This window comes from Trachemys scripta, chromosome 13 (genome assembly GCF_013100865.1).
Source record: "Trachemys scripta elegans isolate TJP31775 chromosome 13, CAS_Tse_1.0, whole genome shotgun sequence".
Taxonomy (NCBI): domain Eukaryota; kingdom Metazoa; phylum Chordata; order Testudines; family Emydidae; genus Trachemys; species Trachemys scripta.
Window position 1 is genome coordinate 485,889 of NC_048310.1, and position 22,612 is coordinate 508,500.

General features: G+C 46.5%; 1 protein-coding gene across 1 annotated transcript in view; it reads left to right on the plus strand.

Moving 5' to 3' along the window:
• Positions 1-22,612, plus strand: part of LOC117886627 (myosin-IIIb-like) — a 115,119-nt gene that overhangs the window by 89,608 nt on the left and 2,899 nt on the right. Inside the window, exons 21-28 of the mRNA XM_034788617.1 lie at positions 2,489-2,536; positions 2,735-2,826; positions 3,515-3,646; positions 4,654-4,772; positions 8,908-9,104; positions 12,175-12,264; positions 21,357-21,522; positions 22,195-22,509. Of these exons, the coding sequence (XP_034644508.1) occupies positions 2,489-2,536; positions 2,735-2,826; positions 3,515-3,646; positions 4,654-4,772; positions 8,908-9,104; positions 12,175-12,264; positions 21,357-21,522; positions 22,195-22,509 (1,159 nt within the window). The remainder of the gene's footprint in view (positions 1-2,488; positions 2,537-2,734; positions 2,827-3,514; positions 3,647-4,653; positions 4,773-8,907; positions 9,105-12,174; positions 12,265-21,356; positions 21,523-22,194; positions 22,510-22,612) is intronic.

Consider the following 22,612-nt stretch of genomic DNA (forward strand, 5'->3'; position numbering starts at 1 on the left):
GGGGGTTCTGGGGGGGGCTGTCAGGAGAAGGGGGTGTAGAGAGCAGTTGGGACAGGGAACAGGGGGGTTAGATTGGTCGGGGGTTCTGGGGGGGCTGTCAGGAGAAGGGGGTGTAGAGAGTGGTTGGGGCAGGCAAGGGACAGGGAACGGGGGGTTAGATTTTTTGGGGGTTCTGGGGGGGGCTGTCAGGAGAAGGGGGTGTAGAGAGCGGTTGGGGCAGGCAGGGGACAGGGAGCAGGGAGACTTAGATAGGGGGTCAGGTCCTGGGGGGAGTTAGGGTGGGGGGGGACAGCTAGGGGGTAGGGGGATTCTGAGGGGGGCGGGAAATGGGAGGGGGCAGGGCTGGGGCGGGGCTAGGGCAGCACCCCGTGTCCTCTTTTTTTGATTGTTGAAATATGGTAACCCTAGAGGAATTGCAAACTCAAGTGAGGATAGAGATGATACAAAGGCTCTAGAGGGGGAGATGGGCAGGTAATACAGCATGTTTCCACCTAGAAACATGCACATTACTGCATGTGAGAGAGAAGTAACCTAAAAGATAGATGTTTACACAGCAGGCACTGGCTGAGAGAGACTGAGGAGAGGTAAAAAGCAACAGAGGGTCCTGTGGCACCTTTAAGACTAATAGAAGTATTGGGAGCATAAGCTTTCGTGGGTAAGAACCTCACTTCTTCAGATGCAAGTCAGATGAGGAGAGGTACATATTCATTAATGATCTGGAAAAGGGGGTGAACAGTGAAGTGGCAAAGTTTGCAGCTGATACAAAATTACTCAAAGTAGCTAAGTCCAAAGCTGACTGCAATGAGTTACAGAGAAATCGCATAAAAGTTGGTGACTGGACAACAAAATGGCAGATGAAATTCAACATTGAGAAGTGCAAAGTAATCTACATTGGAAAAAATAATCCCAACTATACTTACACAATGATGGATTTAAAATTAGCTGTGACCACTGAAGAAAGAGATCTTGGAGGCACTGTAGATAGTTCTCAGAAAACTTCTGCATTGTGTGTAGCAGCAGGGGTCAAAACGCTTAACAGTATGTTAGGAACTATTAGGAAAGGGACAGAAAATGTCCTCATGCCTCTACATAAATCCATGATGTGCCCACACCTGTCTTACTGTGTCCAGTTCTGGTTGCTCCATCTCGAAAAGGTTCAGAGAAGGGCAACAAAGATGATCAAGGGTATGGAGCAGCTTCCATACAAGGATCTAAAATATTAGATCGTTCAGCGTAGAAAAGAGACGACTAAGGGGAGATACAATAGACGTCTATAAAGTCATGAATGAGGGGAAAAAATGACTAGAGAAAGGTTATTTACCCTTTAACACAATACAAAAAACAGGGGTCACCAATTAAATTAATAGGGGGCAGGTTTAATACAAAAAAGAGGAAGTCCTTTTTCACACAGTGCACAGCTAACCTCTGGAACTCATTGTCATGGAATGTTGTGATGACCAAAAGTATAACTGGGTTAAAAAAAGAACTGGATAAGTTCATGGGGGTTAGATCCATGAAATGCTATATTAGACAAGATGATTAGGGATGCAGCCCCATGCTCAGAGCGACCTCTGAGTACTAGAAGCTGGGAGTGGAATGCAGGGGTGGATCACTTGTTCTGTACACTCCCCATGAAGCTTTGGTATGGGCCAAATACTGGGCAAGCTGGACCATGGTCTAAACCGGTATGGAACCAGCTCTTACGCCTCGGACATAAGTTTGCCCTGCAAAATGGCAGCAAGGAGCATCTATGTGACTTTAGTGGCAGCATTTGCAGAGCGGGAAGGGAAGAGCTCTTCTCTATGCCATATCTGGAGTAATCCATTCAGATACAAATGTATGAAGAGTGTAAATGCCACAGAGGGAGAGATTATTTAAGGGTGCTCAAGGAATGTAACTAGGTGTAGTTAGATGAAACTGAGGGCTTGTAAACACTAATGCTTACTTCAGTATAACTTAAGTTGCTCAAGGGTGTGGAAACCCACCCCCCTTAATGATGTAAGTTATATTGATCAATGGCATAGAGTGTCTGCACTAGCACGCTACAACAGTGCAATGCATCGGCACAGCTGCACCGCCCTAGCAATTTTAGTGTAGACTAGCCTTTTGATTGTATAATGTGTAGTTGTTGTGCTCTACCTGGATTCATGTTCTGCACTTATCCACTGGGATTTGAGAACTTCTCAGAACTAGGAAATTCAACAAGGAAAAACTTCTGACAATGAGATCTTTATCTGTGGGAATCTCCCCCAGGAGGAAGGGCCAGGAGCCTAGTCACTGGGGGAATCGCCCTCCTGAGGCAAGGGCTGGGTACGCGTTTGCTAACAAACCCCACCATAACCCCTACACCAGCTGTGATTCTGTGAGATCTACCATTTGGGAGCCAGCTTTCACAAGGGGTGCAATGCAGTACAAAGGGTTGCCTGTCTCTGGCTACACTAAGTAGAAGGGGACCTTTGACTAATTTTTTTTTCTCCTCCTTTCTTAGCTGCTTGGAGATTTTGCGGAGTACAGAGCTGAAAGGCTGGAGATGTGGGTAGGTGTGGGCTGCTGCACATGGGTCTGGACTGAGCATGATGGGTCTGAGCTGTATTGTGCGTGTGTGTGGAGTGGGAACTAGCTCTCTGCAATAACTGCACCTTTATATACCAGGGGCCTGTTCTAGTGATGGGATGGGGTCTGAAATGAGTCCTATATCTTACTATTGCCTTGGCATTCTCTCCCATCCCCACAGGAAGTCCCGCCTCTTTTTTAAGTACTGGCACCAGGAGCTGCTGGCAAAGAGCATGGACCGCTTGGAAAAGGCAGCAATAATCATCCAGAAAAGTGAGTATCGGGGCAGGAGAGTCTCCTCCAACCCAGAGAGCATATCAGGGCAAGGAGCACAGGTGGAAGTCCTTCCCCAACTCCTCTCTCATCCCAGAAGATCCCTTGATAGCATTCCAGGGCATTGGAGACAGAAAAACCTGATCAGGCTCCATCTCTACGGCACCTCAAACCCTTTGTGTTCGTGGTGTGAACAACAAACGCTCAACTCCTTCTCATAGTCTTCAACAAGCAGGAAAGCAGTCTAAGTGTGGACAGGAAGGGGCATATGTGGGAGAGCAGAGCAGGTGCAAGCTTGCTGGTCTTGCTGTAAAGTGGATGTCCAGGGAAGTGGTTAATGAGCTTCTTATAATGATGGGATGAATTGTAAGAAGTCATGGGAAGCTGGAGAGAAGCGCAAGCAGAAGGGGAGACCAGAAAATGTCATTATCCCCTCAGGGAAGGACAGTAGCGTATGATCCAGGTGACCACTGCCCTACTAGCCTGGCTGCTGTCCCTGGCAGAACAATGGGATCATGAGCAATAGGTGCGCTAGTGAGAGACATGGTAGAGCCTTCTCCCTGCACAGTCTCTCTGGTATGACTCTGTATTGGACACACAGGTACTATAGGATGCTGCTCTTGCCCGGCCCTTGTTCCTTGCTGTTCCAGTGGAGTCTCTGCTCTAACTGTAGCTTCTCTCTGAGCAGCTTACAAGAGATTCTGCTGTAGGAAGATTTACAAGGAGCTGGTGGTTGAGCTCAGAGCCCGAGAGAAGCATCTGCAGGAGGAAGCAGAGAGAGAGAGCAACAGGCAACTGGAACTGGAGTCCCAGGCCCAGAGTAAGTCACTGACACCACCTCCTTCCATCAATACCTCCGTGCCCCATATCCCTGGATGCTCACTTAGGCTAGGTCTACACTACAGGGGGGGAGTCGACCTAAGATACGCAATTTCAGCTACGTGAATAGCGTAGCTGAAGTTGCGTATTTTAGGTCAACTTACCTGGCTGTGAGGATGGCGGTGAGTCGACCGCTGCCACGCCGCCGTCGACTCCGCTTCCGCCTCTTGCCGCAGTGGATTTCCGGAGTCGACGGCAGAGCGATCAGGAATCGATTTTATCGCGTCTTCACTAGACGCGATAAGTCGATCCCCAATAGATCGATTGCTACCTGCTGATCCGGCGGGTAGTGAAGACGTGCCCTTAGTGGCTGTGTCTAGCCACCACGGACCCTACTGGGTCTGACTGCCTTATTCCCTAGTTGTAGCTGAGCCCTCAGGCCACACTCTCTTCTATGCCACACCTGAGCGGTGGGTAGTTAGAGGGGCGATACACCTGCCTCTGTGAAACTCTCCTCCAGCATTTGCCTCAGGACAGGCCCCATCTCCACTTGGAAATGGAGGCGCTTTCCCATAGAGGCTGGGAACTGAGCTGTGAAATCCCACGTGCCTTGGGCTGGGATGGGAAAGGCACCCTGGCCTCACCCAGCCTCTTCTGCTAATGCAGCAGGAGATGGCTTCATGCCATCTCCCACTCAGAGCTGGATTTTTTTCCTTAGAGCATGGAGCAGGAGGTGGCAGCAGAGAAGGGACCCCACCCCTTCGCACTCCTTTCCATGCTCCATAGCAAGGCTCAGGTGGGATGGGGAGGTTCCAAGCTCCATGGATTGATGTTCCTGGGAGTCCCTTGTCTTGCAGCTGCCATGCTGCCTGCTGGAGAGGCAGAACCTTCCCCATGGTACCCATGGGTGTGATGGTATTGTACCCACATGCTCCATTCCTGGGTGGGACGAATCATTCCCTGGGGGTTCCTAATGCCATTTGTTCCCTCCTCTCACTGCATGAATAGTTGCCTCGCCAGTCCCTGTGCCACGGAGGAGACGTCCTCAGCCCCTCCCACGTTCTCAGCCTGGAGCTGATTCTCTGACACAGCCACCAGTACCACGCCCTCGCAGCAAACTCACAGAGGTAATAATGTTGGCTTTGCCTAGGGTCAGATACCCAGGGACATCCCAACATGTGAGCTTGAGGGAGCCCTCCCATCTGCACATCCCGTACATGTGATCCAGGGAGAACCACGCTCCTCATCCATGTAACCAGGAATAAAGAGGAGTTCATGCCCAATATTGTGAGTTTAAATAAACCAATCCTGGTAAAACCTTGGGCAGGGCTTGGTCTTGGGAGAACTGAAAGTGGAAGTTGGATGAAGTTCCTGTCTGGTCTCCCCTAGGGCACAGACTTGAGTGAGGTCGTCTGTGATATCTTCAAAGGAGCTTACTGTAAGTGTCCCCCAGCTCTTGCTCCTGCCTCCACTGTTGATTTTCGATAAGTCTTGGAGCACTGGGGAAGTTCCAGGAGACTGGAAGGAAGTTAGTGTTGTACCAGTTTGTAAAAAGGGTAAATGGGATGACACGAGTAATCATAGGCCCGTCAGTCTGATATCGATCTTGGATAAGATAATGAAGCAACTGAGACAGAATCATAGACTATCAGGGTTGGAAGGGACCTCAGGAGGTATCTAGTCCAACCCCCTGCTCAAAGCAGGACCTACCCCAACTAAATCGTCCCAGCCAGGGCTTTGTTAAGCCTGACCTTAAAAAGCTCTAAGGAAGGTGTCAGGGTTCCCTCCCCACTCTAAATGTAGGGTACAGATGTAGGGACCTGCATGAAAGACCCCCTTAGCTTATTTCTACCAGCTTAGGTTAAAACTTCCCCAAGACACAAATTCTTCCTTGTCCTTGGATGGTATCACTGCCACCACCAAGTGAGTTAGACAAAGATTCAGGAAAAGGACCACTTGGAGTTCCTGTTTTCCCAAAATATTCCCCCAAGCTCCTTCACCCCCTTTCCTGGGGAGGCTTGAGAATAATATACCAACCAAACAGGTAAACAAGGTTAGCACAGACCAGACCCTTGGGTTTTTAGAAAACTAAAAACCAATCTGGTTCTTAAAAGCAAAACTTTATTATAAAGAAAAAAGTAAAAGAAGCACCTCTGTAAAATCAGGATGGAAGGTAATTTTACAGGGTAATAAGATGTAAAACACAGAGGATTCCCCTCTAAGCAAAACTTCAAAGTTACAAAAAACAGGAATAAACCTCCCTCTTAGCACAGGGAAAATTCACAAGCTAAAACAAAAGATAAGCTAACACATTTCCTTGCTATTACTTACAATTTTTGTAATCTTGGATGCTTATTTCAGGTAGGGTTTTAGGAGATGGTTTTTCCTGCCCTGGTCCCTCTCTGTCCCAGAGGGAACAACAAAAGAGAGCACAAAACAAAACCTCCCCCCACAGATTTGAAAATATCTTCTTCCCTTATTGGTCCTTTTGGTCAGGTGCCAACCAGGTTATTTGAGCTTCTTAACCCCTTACAGGTAAAGGAGGGATTTTATGCTACCCTTAGCTGTATGTTTATGACAGAAGGAGATTCCTCCACCTCCCTAGGTGTAACCCATTCCAGTGCTTCACCACCCTCCTAGTGAAAAAGTTTTTCCTAATAGCCAACCTAAACCTCCCCCACTGCAACTTGAGACCATTACTCCTTGTTCGGTCATCTGCTACCACTGAGAACAGTCTAGATCCATCCTCTTTGGAACCCCCTTTCAGGTAGTTGAAAGCAGCTATCAAATCCCCCCTCATTCTTCTCTTCTGCAGACTAAACAATCCCAGTTCCCTCAGCCTCTCCTCGTAAGTCATGTGCTCCAGCCCCCTAATCATTTTTGTTGCCCTCCGCTGGACTCTTTCCAATTTTTCCACATCCTTCTTGTAGTGTGGGGCCCAAAACTGGACACAGTACTCCAGATGAGGCCTCACCAATGTCGAATAGAGGGGAACGATCACGTCCCTCGATCTGCTGGCAATGCTCCTACTTATACAGCCCAAAATGCCATTAGCCTTCTTGGCAACAAGGGCACACTGTTGACTCATATTCAGCTTCTCGTCCACTGTAACCCCTTGGTCCTTTTCTGCAGAACTGCTGCCTAGCCATTCGGTCCCTAGTCTGTAGCAGTGAATGGGATTCTTCCATCCTAAGTGCAGGACTTTGCACTTGTCCTTGTTGAACCTCATCAGATTTCTTTTCTCCCAATCCTCTAATTTGTCTAGATCCCCCTGTATCCTATCCCAACCTTCCAGCATATCTACCACTCCTCCCAGTTTAGTGTCACCTGCAAACATGCTGAGGGTGCAGTCCATGCCATCCTCCAGATCATTAATGAAGATATTGAACAAAACCGGCCCCAGAACCGACCCTTGGGGCACTCCGCTTGATACCGGCTGCCAACTAGACATGGAGTCATTGATCACTACCCGTTGAGCCTGACGATCTAGCCAGCTTTCTATCCACCCTATAGTCCATTCATCCATCCCATACTTCTTTAACTTCCTCGCGTATCAAAAGCTTTGCTAAAGTCAAGGAATAACACGTCCACTGCTTTCCGCTCATCCACAGAGCCAGTTATCTCATCATAGAAGGCAATTAGGTTAGTCTGGCATGACTTGTCCTTGGTGAATCCATGCTGACTGTTCCTGATCACTTTCCTCTCCTCTAAGTGCTTCAGAATTGATTCCTTGAGGACCTGCTCTATGATTTTTCCAGGGACTGAGGTGAGGCTGACTGGCCTGTAGTTCCCCAGATCTTTTCCTTCCCTTTTTTAAAGATGGACACTACATTAGCCTTTTTCCAGTCATCCAGGACCTCCCCCGATCGCCATGAGTTTTCAAAGATAATGGCCAATGGCTCTGCAATCACATCCGCCAACTCCTTTAGCACCCTCGGATGCAGTGCCCCAGGACTCGATTAATAAATAATTAAAGGAGGATAATGCAATTAATGCAAATCAACATGGGTTTATGGAAAATAGATCCTGTCAAACTAACTTGGTATCTTCTTAGATGAGATTATAAGTTTATTTGATAAAGGTACTAGCACTGATGTAATACATGTAAATTTCTGCAGTGTGTTTGACTTGATATTTCACAACATTTTGATTTAAAAAACTAGGAGGATATAAAATTAACATGGCACACATTAAATAGGTCAAAAACTGGCTAACTCAAAATGTAATGGTAAACAGAGAATCATCATCAAGTGGGTGTGTTTCCAGTGGAGTCCCACAGGGATCAGTCCTTGGCTCTACGCTATTTAACATTTTTATCATTGACCTGGAAGACAACATAAAATCATCACTGATAAAGTTTGGAGATGACCCAAAAATTGGAGGAGTGGTAAATAATGAGGACAGGTCACTGATTCAAAATGTTCTGGATCGCTTGGTAAGCTGGATGCAAGCAAACAATATGCGTTTCAATACAACTAAATGTAAATGTGTACATCTAGGAACAAATAATGTAGGCCATACTTACAGAATGGCAAGCAGGACTCTGAAAAAGATTTGGAGTTTGTGGTGGATAATCAGTTGAACATGAGCTCCCAGTGCAATACTATGGCTAAATGGGCTGATGCAATGCTTGGATACATAAACAGGGGAATCTCAAGTAGGAGTAGAGAGGTTTATTTATCTTTCTATTTGGCACTTGTGCGACTGCTGCTGGGATCCTGTGTCCAGTTCTGGGTGCTCACCATTCAAGAAGGAGATTGATAAATTAGAGAAGGTTCAAAGAAGAACCATGAGAATAGAAAACTCGCCTTATAGTGATAGACTCAAGGTCAATCTACTTAGCTTAACACAGAGAAGGCGAAGGGTTGACTTGATTAGCCTAGAAGTATCTACACGGGAAACAAATATTTAATAATGGGCTCTTCAGTCTAGCAGACTGATCCAATGGCTGGAAATTGAAGCTAGACCTTCGGCACGTGGCCCATCAAGGTAATCCACTGGTGGGCCGCGAGACATTTTGTTTACGTTGACCGTCCGCAGGCATGGCCCCTGTAACTCCCAGCAGCTGCGGTTCACTGTTCCCAGCCAATGGGAGCTGTGGGAAGTGGCGGCCATAAGTTATGCTCTATGGATTATTTTGGGAGAGATATGTGGCCTGTGTTATACAGGAGCTCAGACTAGATGATCACAGTAGTCCCTTCTGGCCTAGGAATCTATCACTCTCACACCCACCTTCCTTTTTTCTCTCTTTCCTGTTTTCAGTCGACGCCCTTTGATAATTTTTTGCGCTCCAGGCCCTGCCCTGTGCTGGGGACAGAGGGGCAGACAGGAGAAGAGGAAGAAATGAGGCAAATCAAGAGAGGAGCAACTCTCCGCTGGTTCAGAGACACACAGGCCTGGAAGGTTAGGCAGGATGATGGGGCCTTTCCTGGCTGGCTGCATGGGATGATCAGCAGGAGGTGAGAACCCTAGGGGCTTGCAGCATACCAAGGGGGCTGGGCTGTGCAGGCAGAGGCTGGCATGTCCTTAGGGAGAGTGTGTATGAGAGTGGGGGTTGGGGTCCCTGGAGATAGCATGGACTGGTTTCTTGGGGAGCTGGGAATAGGACACATGGCATTTCCACTCTAGAGTACTGATTCCCATCCAGACCCGTCAGGGGGATTGGCTGATATATGGAGTTGGGAGTGGGGTACAGGGCCTTTTACTTCTAGGTCACTAGTTCCAATCCAGGGTGGCAGCAACTGAAGGTTTTTATCTGATTTTTATCCCAAAGATTGATGGAATGGTAAATGTTGATGAGGACAGGACAGCCATGTAGATTTGTACTGCTTGGTAAACTGGGCCCATTTAGAATAAAAGTGTTCTAATTAGGGCTGTCAATTAATTGTAATTAACTCACACGATTAACTCGAAAAAATTAATCGTGATTGAAAAAATTAATCGTGTTTAATCGCACTGTTCAACAATAGAATACTAATTGAAATGTATTAAATATTTTTGGATGATTTTCTACATGTTCAAATATATTGATTTCAATTACAGCACAGAATACAAAATGTCCAGTTCTCACTTTATATTATTTTTTATTACAAATATTTGCACTATAAATATGATAAACAAAAGAAATAGTATTTTTCAGTTCATCTCATACAAGTACGGTAGTGCAATCTCTTTATCATGAAAGTGCAACTTTCAAATGTACTTTTTTTTTTTTGTTACATAACTGCACTCAAAAACGAAACAATGTAAAACTTTAGAGCCTACAAGTCCACTCAGCCCTACTTCTTGTTCAGCCAAACGCTAAAAAGTTTACATTTATGGGAGATAATGCTGCCCACTTCTTAATTACAGTGTCATCTGAAAGTGAGAACAGGCGTTCGCATGACACTGTTATAGCTGGCGTTGCAAGATATTTACGTGTCAGATGCGCTAAAGATTCATTTGCCTCTTCATGCTTCAGCCATCATTCCAGAGGACATGTGTCCACACTGATGACGCTCATTAAAAAAATAATGCGTTAATTAAATTTGTGACTGAACTCCTTGGGAGAGACTTGTATGTCTACTGCTCTGTTTTACCTGTATTCTGCCATATAATTCATGTTATAGCAGAGACGGATGATGACCCCGCACATGTTCATTTTAAGAACACTTTCATTGCAAATTTGACAAAATGCAAAGAAGATACAAATGTGAAATTTCTAAAGATAGTTACAGTCCTTGACCCAAGATTTAAGAATCTGAAGTGCCTTCCAAAATCTGAGAGGGACGAAATGTGGAACACGTTTTCAGAAGTCTTAAAAGAGCAACATTCTGATGTGGAAACTACAGAACCCAAACCACCAAAAAAGAAAATCAGCCTTCTGCTGGTGGCATCTGACCCAGATGATGAAAATGAACATGCGTCGGTCCACACTGCTCTGGATCATTATCAAACAGAACCCGTCATCAGCATGGACACATGCCCTATAGAATGATGGTTGAAGCATAAATGGACATATGAATCTTTAGTGCATCCGGCATGTAAATATCTTGTGACGCCAGCTACAACAGTGCTATGCGAACGCCTTTTCTCACTTTTAGGTGACATTGAAAACAAGAAGCAGGCAGCATTATCTCCTGCAAATGTAAACAATCATGTTTGAGTGATTGGCTGAACAAGAAGTGAGACTGATTGGACTTGTAGGCTCTAAAGTTTTACATTGTTTTATTTTTGAATGCAGGGGTTTTTTTGTACATAATTCTATATTTGTAAGTTCAACTTTCATGATAAAGAGATTGCACAACAGTACTTGTATTTGGTGAATTGAAAAATATTATTTCTCTTGTTTGTCACATTGCAAATATTTGTAATAAGCAATAATTATAAAGTGAGCACTGTACACTTTGTATTCTGTGTTGTAATTGATATCAATTATATTTGAAAATGTAGAAAACATCCAAAAATATTTAAATAAATGATATTCTATTATTGTTTAACTGCATGATTAATCGCACAATTAATTGCGATTCATTTTTTTAATTGCTTGACAATCCTAATTTTAATATCATTAAATGCAAAGTTAGACATCTAGGATCAAGGAATGCAGGCTGTACCTACAGAATGAGGGACTGTGTCCTGGGAAGCAGTGACTCTGTAAAGGATTTAGAGGTCATAGGGCCCCAGCAATTGAACATGAGCTCCCAATGTGATGCTGTGGCTAAAAGGGATCCTGGGATGTGTAGGGACAGGAGTAGGGAGGTGATTTTAACTCTGTATGTGGAGTTCAATACAGCAATACTGTTGTCATAGATCCACGGGATCTGTGCTACAGCCCAGCCTTTAAGCAGTCCCCTTCAGTGTGCCAGACCCACAAGGAGTCCCACCCTTCCTTCAGGCTAGCCTCTGCAGCTTCACTGCCTCCTAGACTGAGCCTCGGTTTAACCCTGTGAGCTCTGTTCAGCAAACCCAATTGAAACATACTCCTGGTAATGACTTGGACACTCTTCAGGGACTAATGCACACAAGCAAGTGCTTGCAGTGACACCAAACAGTCTTTTCAAAACAGAGGAGGATGTATTAGTCAACTGGAACACAGCATTGGAAGTCCTTACATTAGCATACAGAAATAAAGGTTAAAACATGGTCCATTATGGTCAATCCAGAGCAATTCACCAGCTATTTCAGGCTCTATCTCTTTGACTCCTTTGTCAGTCCCAGGAGAGAGCAACCAGTTTCCTCCAAAAGCCCACACTGTATTCCCTGACTGTCTTGTCTCAGAGTCATTGTGGGTGAGAGATCTTTTATTGGACCAACTTCTGTTGGTGATAGAGACAAGCTTTCAAGCTACACAGAGCTCTTCCTCAGGTCTGGGAATGGTACTTAGTGTCACAGTGTGCCTGAAGTGAAGGGGACAACATGAGAGTGATGCTGGCTGCACCATAGAGGGAGTGTTACCAGGATGTGAAAAGGGATGGGGGCTCCTGAACAGGGAGAGCACAGGGTTTTATTACTGACTCCCAGATTAAAATCTTTCCTCTTTGCTTTCAGGGAAGCTGAGAACTTGCTGATGGACAAGCCTCTGGGCTGCTTCCTGGTTCGAATCAGTCAGAGCAGGCCAGGCTACACCCTGTCATACAGGTAATGCACCCACTACTTTTCTTCTACCAGGACTCTTGGCGATGCGCTGCATGGGGCAATGGTAGCACAGTGCGTCAGCTTTCTCCGTGGACTGAGATACTGAGACTGGTGTTTAGACACTCCTGACCTGGGTGCCCTAGACACAACCCAAAGGGACAGATGGGGACTCTGGGGCCCCCATAAAGAAGAGATAGCCTCTGCCTTTTATTGAGGATTAGATTGATTCATGAACTATGTATAGTAGCCGCAGGACATGAGCTGGAGGGGATGCTAAGTATGGGCACTGTGTGGGGAACTGAGAAGGTGGGCAGTTGATGTAGATGCTGTATGTAGGGATGGATGGAGCTGGAGCTGAGATGGTGGGCAGTTGATGTGGATGCTCCATCCATCCCCACCTGCAGCTGTATGGGAGGTGGAGGATGGTGGGTGTGGGTACTGCATGAGGAAGTGCCATATTGGGAAGGGGGTGGTGTTTCTGGGTCCTGCACTGTGGGATCAGGCTGGAGGAGTTGCTGCCTGGAATGGGGACAGACTGGAGGAGGTTGGGATGCATAGGCTAGGAATGTACTCAGAGGGGAGTGTTGGAAAGGGATCCTTTGCACCAATACATGCAAGAGAAAGTGCAGGGTAGTGATGCAGGGGCACAAGCCTGTAAGATCGAATGGGCTAGTGAGGAGTCCTAGATTCTAAGGCCAGAAGGGACCACTATTATCATCTAGTCTGATCTCCTAACACAGGCCAGATAACTGCCCCAAAATAATGCCTGTTTGAACTACAGCATCTATTTTAGAAAACATCCAATCTTGATTTTAAAATAGTGATAGAGAATCCACCATGACCACTGGTAAATTGTTCCAATGATTAATTACTCTCACTATCAAAAATTTGCCACCTTCGTTTCCAGTCTGAAATTGTCTAACTTCAGCTTCCAGCCACTGGATCTTGTACCTTTGTCAGGGGGGGAGGGATAGCTCAGTGGTTTGAGCATTGGCCTGCTAAACCCAGGGTTGTGAGTTCAATCCTTGAGGGGGCCACCTAGGGATCTGGGGCAAAATCAGTACTTGGTCCTGCTAGTGAAGGCAGGGGGCTGGACTCGATGACCTTTCAAGGTCCCTTCCAGTTCTAGGAGATAGGATATCTCCATTAATTTAATTTAATTTAAGCTGAAGAGCCCTGTATTATCAAATTTCTATTCCCCATGTAGGTACTGATAAACTGTGATCAAGTCACCCTTAACTTTCTCTGTGAGAAACTGAACAGGTTGAGCTCCGAGAGTCTATCACTATAAGGCATGTTTTCCAATCCTTTAACCATCCTCCTGGCTTTTCTTTGAACCCTCTCTAATTTATCGATATCTTTCTTGAAATGAGGACATCAGAAATGGACACAGTATTTCCGTAGGGGTACCACCAATGCCAAATACAGAGGTAATAAAACCTCTCTACTCCTGCTTGAAATTCCCCTGTTAGTGCATCCAAGGATCGTGTTAACCCTTTTGGCCATAGCATCGCACAGGAAGCTCCTGTTCAGCTGATTATCCCCCCACAATCCTCAAATCTTTTTCAGAGTCACTGCTTCCCAGGAGAGTCACCCATCTTGTAGATGTGGCTTATGTTCTTTGTTGCTAGGTATGTACATTCATATTTGGCCAAATTGAAACACACATTGCTTGCATCCAGCTTACCAACCAATTCAGTATATGTGACCAGCCCTTTTTATTATTTATATTTCCCCAAATGTTTGTGTCACCTGCAAACTTTGTCAGTGATAATTTTGTTCCAGGTCATTGATAAAAATGTTAAATAGTGTAGGGCCAAGAACCATGTCAGGTTACCTCAACTGGCTCATGACTGTGCATGCCTGGCTCAGGGCAGACTGTCAAGAAGTAGGACACAAACCCTAAATTGGTTGTATGTTCCATAATTAGATTTCACCAACCAAGTAATAAGAATGAACTCCACAAGCTCTATAAAAGCCTTACCCTGGAGTCACAGACCGTCCCATTGGGCACTCCAGTCTATCTTGCCACCCAGGCAAGCTTGTCTTTGTGATAGATGGTCTCTTACAGCAAAAATCACAACAATATTCAGGTTTCAGAGTGGTAGCCATGTTAGTCTGTATCAGCAAAAAGAACGAGGAGTACTTGTGGCACTTTAGAGACTAACAAATTTATTTGAGCATAAGCTTTCGCGAGCTAAAACCCACTTCATCGGATGCATGCAGTGGAAAATACAGTAGGAAGATATATAGACACAGATGACATAAAAAAAATGGGTGTTGCCATAGTAACCGTAACGAGAGTAATCTCTCCCTGGCACGGTCCACCAAAGTGGGGGAGCCGTACCAGTCCCCTCTTTCTCGGCACCGCTCGCCGACACCGCAGAGTACCACTGCTCCGTGGTGGTCCTTCTCGGAGACCTCGGAGGCGCAATCCTATTGCTCCAATAGGACCAGGAGCAGAGGTTCCAGGTCCTGCCGTGACTGCCAGCCCTATCTGGCGCTTTGGCCACTGTAGTGGCAACCTTCTGGGCATATCATCAGAGCCAGGGACAAATCCAAGGATCAAGGTCCAGGTCCGCATCAGTGGCTTTGCCATCCTTCATCTCTGCGCAAGCAATGTTGAACTGGGTCTCCTTCTAAACAAAGGGAAATCAATGCTGTCCCCTGTTCAGAGGATGGAGTTTATAGGGGCAGTACTGGACTCGACACAAGCCAGGGCATACCTCCCGGAAGCGAGGTTTCGGTTCCTGGGCAACTTCATACGGGGTCTCAGGCAGTTCCCCTACACCACAGCAAGGAATTGCCTGAAGCTCCTGGGACACCTGGCGGCTTGTACCTATGTAGTACAGCATGCTAGACTCAGACTTCGATCACTTCAGTAGTGGCTAGCATCAGTATATTGGCCAGTCCGGGACAGTTTGGACAGGATTATAACCCTGCATCACCTGGTACTCAACTCCCTCCTGTGGTGGCTTGACCCACAGATAGTAGATCCAGAGATCCCCTTCACCAGCCCTCAGCCATCCCTCTCCTTAGTGACAGACGCGTCAGACTTGGGCTGGGGGGCACATTTGGGAGATCTCAGAACACAAGGCCTCTGGTCTCAGGTGGATCTCGCTCTACACATCAATGTCAGGGAGCTGAGAGCAGCGTGCCTGGCATGCCAGACTTTGAGAGCCCACCTAGCAGGGAGATGTGTATCAGTCCTGACAGACAACACCACGGCAATGTTTTACATCCACAAACGGGGGTGCATGCTCCTCTCTCCTGTGCCAGGAAGCCCTCATGCTGTGGGACTTCTGTGTAGAGCACTCGATACACCTGCAAGCATCGTACCTCCCTGGAATACAGAACGAGCTGGCGGACCATCTCAGCAGGTCGTTTCACGGCCACAAGTGGTTCCTTCGCCCAGAAGTAGTAAAATCAATTTTCCATCAGTGGGGATTTCCCCAAATAGACCTGTTCGCTACGTGATGCAACAGGAAGTGTCAGCGATTCTGCTCCTTCCTGAGTCACAGCCCGGGCTCCATCGCAGACGCGTTCCTCCTCCTATATGCGTTCCCACCTGTCCCTCTCGTTCACAAGGTGCTCCTCAAGATTCACAGGGACCAAGCTTTGGTGATATTGATAACTCCAGCGTGACCCCGCCAGCACTGGTACACATCACTCCTGGAAATGTCCGTGGAAACCCCAGTCACCCTGCCACTCTTCCCAGACCTAATAATGCAGGATCACAGCTGCCTCCAACATCCAAACCTTGAGTTGCTCCACCTCATAGCGTGGAAGCTCCATGGCTGAACGCAGGGGAGCTCTCCTGCTCTGATCAAGCCAGACAAGTTCTCCTTGGCAGCAGAAAACCTTCCACAAGAGCTACCTACCTTGCCAAGTGGAAGAGATTTTCAATCTGGTCGGAGCAGCACCTCTCGTCCCCGACACTCGCCTCGGTGCAACTTACACCGGATTATCTTCTCCATCTTAAAGCAGCAGGAGCTGTCCATGTCGTCAGGAAGGGTTCACTTGGCCGCCATCTCTGCTTTCCACCTAGGCGCAGAGGGCTGCTCGGTCTTTGCGAATCCGATGGTCAGCCGTTTCCTTAAAGGTCTCAACAGGCTATACCCGCAGATCCGACAGCCTATCCCAGCTTGGGACCTCAATCTGGTCCTTTCCAGATTTACAGGATTGCCATTTGAGCTCTTGGCGATGTGCTCCCATCTCTCTCTCTCTCATTCAACGCGGTGTTTCTGGTAGCGATAACCTCAGCTAGGAGGGTGTGAGAGCTCAGGGCCCTAACATCAGAGCCCCCTTACACTGTATTCCATAAGGACAAGGTTCAACTCAGGCCTCACCTGGCTTTTCTCTCAAAGGGTGTGTCTCAATTTCATATCAACCAGGACATCTTCCTCCCTATATTCTACCCTAAGCCGCATTCCATCACTGGGAGCAGAGACTTCACTCACTGGATTTCCGCAGAGCGCTAGCCTTCTATATCGAGAGAACAAAACCATTCTGAAGGTCCGTCCAGTTACTCATGGCAGTGGTGGACAGAATGAAAGGTCTTTCTGTCTCCTCTCTCCTCTTCATCATGAAAGTTAAACTTACAAATGTAGAATTATGTAAAAGAACAACAACCTGCATTCAAAAATAAAACATTTTGTAAAACGTGAGCACCTACAAGTCCACTCAGTCCTACTTCTCATTCAGCCAATCACTCAGACAGACAAGTTTGTTTACATTTACAGGACATAATGCTGCCCTCTTCTTATTTACAGTGTCACCAGAAAGTGAGAACAGGCATTCGCACGGCACTGTTGTAGCCAACTGTGATGGGTTGGATCACAGAAACCTCTTTGGGGCTGCCAACTGATGTGCCAAGACTACTTCCACCCCTGCTTTCCCTGCCAGCTTGGGACTCCAGCACGCTGTCTTGTTGAGCCAGACCCACCAGTCTGCTCCAACACAGACCCACGGTCTGAACCACGTGCCCCAAAGCTGCAGACTTAATTGAAAGCAGCTTAAGAAGTGTTCCTGTCTTTAACACTCAGATGCCCAACTCCCAATGGGGTCCAAACCCCAAATAAATCAGTTTTACCCTGTATAAAGCTTATACAGGGTAAACTCATAAATTGTTCGCCCTCTATCACACTGATAGAGAGATTAATAATAATACATACTCTGGGTTAATTAATAAATTAAAAAGTGATTTTATTAAATACAGAAAGTAGGATTTAAGTGGTTCCAAGTAGTAACAGACAAAACAAAGTGAATTACCAAACAAAATAAAATAAAACACGCAAGTCTATGCCTAATACAGTAAGAAAGCTGAATACAGATTAATATCTCACCCTCAGAGATGTTTCAATAAGCAAGGAGTAATGGTCTCAAGTTGCAGTTAGGGAGGTTTAGATTGGATATTAGGAAAAACTTTTTCACTAGGAGGGTGGTGAAGTACTGGAATGGGTTACCTAGGGAGGTGGTGGAATCTCCTTCCTTAGAGGTTTTTAAGGTCAGGCTTGACAAAGCCCTGGCTGGGATGATTTAGTTGGGGATTGGTCCTGCTTTGAGCAGGGGGTTGGACTAGATGACCTCCTGAGGTCCCTTCCAACCCTGATATTCTATGATTCTATCACAGACTGGATGCCTTCCTAATCTGGGCACAATCCTTTCCCCTGGTACAATCTTTGCTCCAGCTCCCGTGGTAGCTAGGGGATTTCTCATGATTGCAGCCCCCTTTGTTCTGTTCTACCCCCTTATATAGATTTGGCACAAGGTGGGAATCTTTTGTCTCTCTCGGTCCCCACCCCTTCTAAATAGAAAAGCACCAGGTTAAAGATGGATTCCAGTTCAGGTGACATGATCACATGTCACTGTAAGACTTTATTACCCACTTGCCAGTACACATGTATACAGGAAGACTTACAGGTAAAAAAACAGCCATCTACAGACAATTGTCCTGGTTGATGGGAGCCATCAAGATTCCAAACCACCATTAATGGCCCACACTTTGCATAATTACAATAGGCCCTCAGAGTTATATTTCATATTTCTAGTTTCAGATTCAAGAGTGATACATTTATACAAATAGGATGACCCACACTCAGTAGAGTATAAGATTTGTAATGATACCTTACAAGATACCTTTTGCATGAAGCATATTTGTTCCATTATATTCACACATCAGCATACTTTCATAAAATCATATAGAGTGCAACGTGACACCGACATCACAAGATATTTACATGCCAGATGCACTAAAGATTCATATGTCCCTTGATGCTTCAACCACCATTCCAGAGGACATGCGTCCATGCAGATGACGGGTTCTGCTTGATAACGATCCAGAGCAGTGCGGACCAACGCATGTTCATTTTCATCATCTAAATCAGATGCCACTAGCAGAAGGTTGATTTTCTTTTTTGGTGGTTTGGGTTCTGTAGTTTCCGCATCAGAGTGTTGCTCTTTTAAGACTTCTGAAAGCATGGGCCAAACCCCGTCCCTCTCAGATTTTGAAAGGCCCTTCAGATTCTTAAATCTTGGGTCGAGGGCTGTAGCTATCTTTAGAAATTTCACATCGGTATCTTCTTTGCATTTTGTCAAATTTGCAGTGAAAGTATTCTTAAAACGAACAACCTGTGCTAGGTCATCATCCGAGACTGCTATAACATGAAATATATGGCAGAATGTGGGTAAAACAGAGCAGTAGGCATGCAATTTTCCTCAAGGAGTTCAGTCATAAATTTAATTAACACATAATTTTTTTAACGACCATCATCAGCATGGAAGCATGTCCTCTGGAATGATGGCCAAAGCATGAAGAAGCATATGAATCTTTAACACATCCGGAATGTAAATGTCTTGCGACGCTAGCTACAACAGTGCCATGCAAAAGCCTGTTCTCACTTTCAGGTGACGTACCTAAGAAGTGGGCAGCATCATCTCCCATAAATTCTCTTCAGGATTAACTGAACGAGAAGTAGGACTGAGTGGACTTGTAGGCTCTAAAGTTTTACATTGTTTTGTTTTTGAGTACAGATATGTAACAAAAAAACTCCATTTGAAGTTGCACTTTCATGATAGAGATTGCACTACAGTACTTGTAGGAGGTGAATTGAAAAATACACTTCTACCCCAATATAACACGGTCCTTGGGAACCAAAAAATCTCCCCACCTTATAGGTGAGACCACGTTATATTGGGTCCGGTCCGGTCCGGCAGGCCGCACTGGGCCGGCTTCCCCAGCAGTGATTTAAAGGGCCTGGTGCTCCAGACGCTGCAGGGAGCCCCGGGCCCTTTAAATCACCACCAGAACTCCGGCAGCAGGGTCGGGTGGAGATTTAAAGAGCCCGGGGCTCCCCGCTGCTTTACCGCGTTATATCGGGTCGCATTATATCAGGGTAGAGGTGTACTACTTTTGTTTATCATTTTTAAGTGCAAATATTTGTAATCAAAAATAATATAAAGTGAGCACTGTACACTTTGTATTCTGTGTTGTAATTGAAATCGATATTTGAAAATGTAGAAAAACATCAAAAAATTTAATAAATTTCAGTTGGGTATTCTATTATTTAACAGTGCGATTAATCACGGTTAATTTTTTTGAGTTAATCGCGTGAGTTAACTGCGATTAATTGGCAGCTCTATTTGATATCCTTCTAGTTTTGTAATAAAAACATTGTGTGGTGCCAAACCAAATGCCTTACAGCAGCAGTTCTCAAACTGGGGTCAGGACCCCAAAATGGGCCATGACCCCATTTTAATGGGGCTGGCTTAGACTTGCTGGGGCCCGGGGCCAAAGCCTGAGCCCCACCGCCTGGGGCCAAAGCCGATTGCTTCAGCCTGGGATGGTGAGACTTAGGCTCAGGCCCCCTGCCTAGGGCTGAAGCCCTTGGGCTTCTGCTTTGTTCCCCCTGCCCAGTTTTAACAATGCAACACACAGGTGAGCCAGACTGGTTTCCAGCTATGCTTTTGTCAGTGTTCAGTGAGGCCTAGGGGCCTTGGCATGAGCTGGTATCTGGTCTGCCAGCGGCACAGAGGGCTTTTCTATCTAGCAGACAAAGGGATAACATGATCCAATGCCTGGAAGCTAAATTCAGACTGCAAATAAGGTGCAGCTGTTTACCAGTGAAGATGATTAACTAGTGTAACAACTTACCTAAGGATGTGACAGATCCTCCATCAGTTGGAGTCTTTAAAGTAAGACTCTCTCTTTTAAAAGATTGTGCTGTAGCTCACCCAGAAGCTCTTTGCTGGATAGATGAATCACTGGGTGAGGTTCTCAGGCCTGTGTTATACAAGAGGTCAGACTAGATTATCATAACATGGTCCCAACATCTGCTCCCTCTGTTCCTGTTCTCATGCAGCGAAGTGTCTTTGGTGGAAATCCCATGACCAGACTGACTTCATCAATTACCAGTTCATTCTTTCCTCTTTCAGTTCTGCCATCTTCCTAGCTAAACAATTCTACATCTCCAAGTTAATTGAGTCCCAAGCCCAAAATTCCAGCCATCTTTCCACCATTTTTGACTCATTCTTCAAACTCTCCCGTACTTGTGCCTCTGCTTCTCTCTCTACTCAGGTTCTTGCCAATTATGTCCAAGAGAAAACTGACTGTCTCTCTTACCTTGGCTTCCCTTCCCTTTCCTTCCTACACATCTTTCTTCTTCCAAGTCTCAGATTTCCCTTGTTTACAGATACATTCTGAGACCTGTCAGCCAGTTTTTAATACATTTAATGTGTGCCCTGTTGATTTTGTACCATTCTGGGGTTTTTTAATCAAAATGTGTGTTACCATATCTCATGCTGTGGACTGAGAGTTGGGAGACCTGGAGTCTGTTCCTGGCTCTGTCACCTCCCTGCTGTGACCTTGGGGAAGTCACTTCCCCTTTCTGTGCCTCTGTTTACCCTCCCAGCATTGGTTTATTTAGTGTAAATCCAGGGCAGGGACAATCTCTCACTAGTATCTAGGCAGCACCCAGCGCAGTAGGGCCTTGATCTCAGCTCGGGCTTCTAGACACATCTCTAATGCAGATGCTGCTGCTAAGAAAGGCCTGGAGAGGTTCTGGGGCCCAGAGCAGTGAGTCTGTCTGGTTCTGTAGGGGTGAGAGCCGCTGCAGACATTACATGATTGAGATGCAGCCCAATGCACGCTACGTGATCCTGGGGGAGGACCGAGCTCACACCTCGCTCACCGCGCTGGTCCAATACCATCGAACGGTGGGAATCCAGCCCTTCATGGAGACGTTGACTGTGACCTGTGAGCAGGTGGGTGTTGTGGACTCCAGTTGTGCCTTATGGGCAAAGGGTGGGAGGACTCAGACTGTGCCCACTGAGCTAATGGAATTGTCCGGATGGTAGTATTGCTTTGTGTTCCCATAGGAAATGTCCAGTACTTTACCAACTGGTCAGGCAGCCCAGACCCCTCCTACCTTTATTCACTAGGGAGCTCTAGCAGCTAGGCCAGTGGTTCTCGATCCACGGCCCAGTCAGCAGAACAGCTGCGGCCCACATGATATCCTCAAGGCCATACAGGTAGTATATATATTGTGTGGCTGCGGCCCACACAAAACATAGAGAGCTGCGTCTGTGGCCCATAATGGTAAATAGGTTGAGAACCACTAAGCTAGGCACAGTAATACAGGTTAGTATTTTGGTGGGGAAGAGGGATGCTCCCATTGCATCCTTGGCCATCCCAGGGCATCTCTACGAGCTGCGCATTATGTCCCTGCCCCCCAGTTACCATCCTGGGGAGCAGCTCTCACAGCTGCATTGCATCCCAAGCCCCTCATTGATGTTCTGGAGGCAGGGGCACTCCCATAGCTGGGCACTCCTGGGGACTGCTGCAACTGGGCATTTTACTTCTGGCTGCTGACTTGGAGACTCCTGCAGCTAGCTGTGGATCTCCGTGTCTTCTGAACTCTGCCCTTTTTCCTTCAGAAAGGTGATGGGGACTCTGATTATGAGGAGTTGAAATTCCACACCCTGGCCCCATGCCCAGCAGATGGGGAGAAGCAGCCTCAAAAAGAACAGGCTGATCTTAATGGGGCACCTGCTGTCAGCCCCATCCAGCATGCAGGAGCAACTGCTGTTCTCAAGCACAGGCGGTTCATGAAATCAAAGAAATGCCAAGAGCAGCAGCTGAGCCCAGGCGAGGAGGGGGCGGAGCCGAGCCCATGTGAGGCTGGGGTGGCCAGACGGGCCATTCCTCGCCTCTACCCCTCCATACGATTGGCAATGCGGGAAATCCAGCAGGTAAGAAGGCTGGCGGGTTCTGTCCATCCACCCTGTATCCATTGGCCACCGCAGCAAACACTGTCTGTCCAGAGTGTCTGTAGGTGAGTTAGAAGCTCTTTGA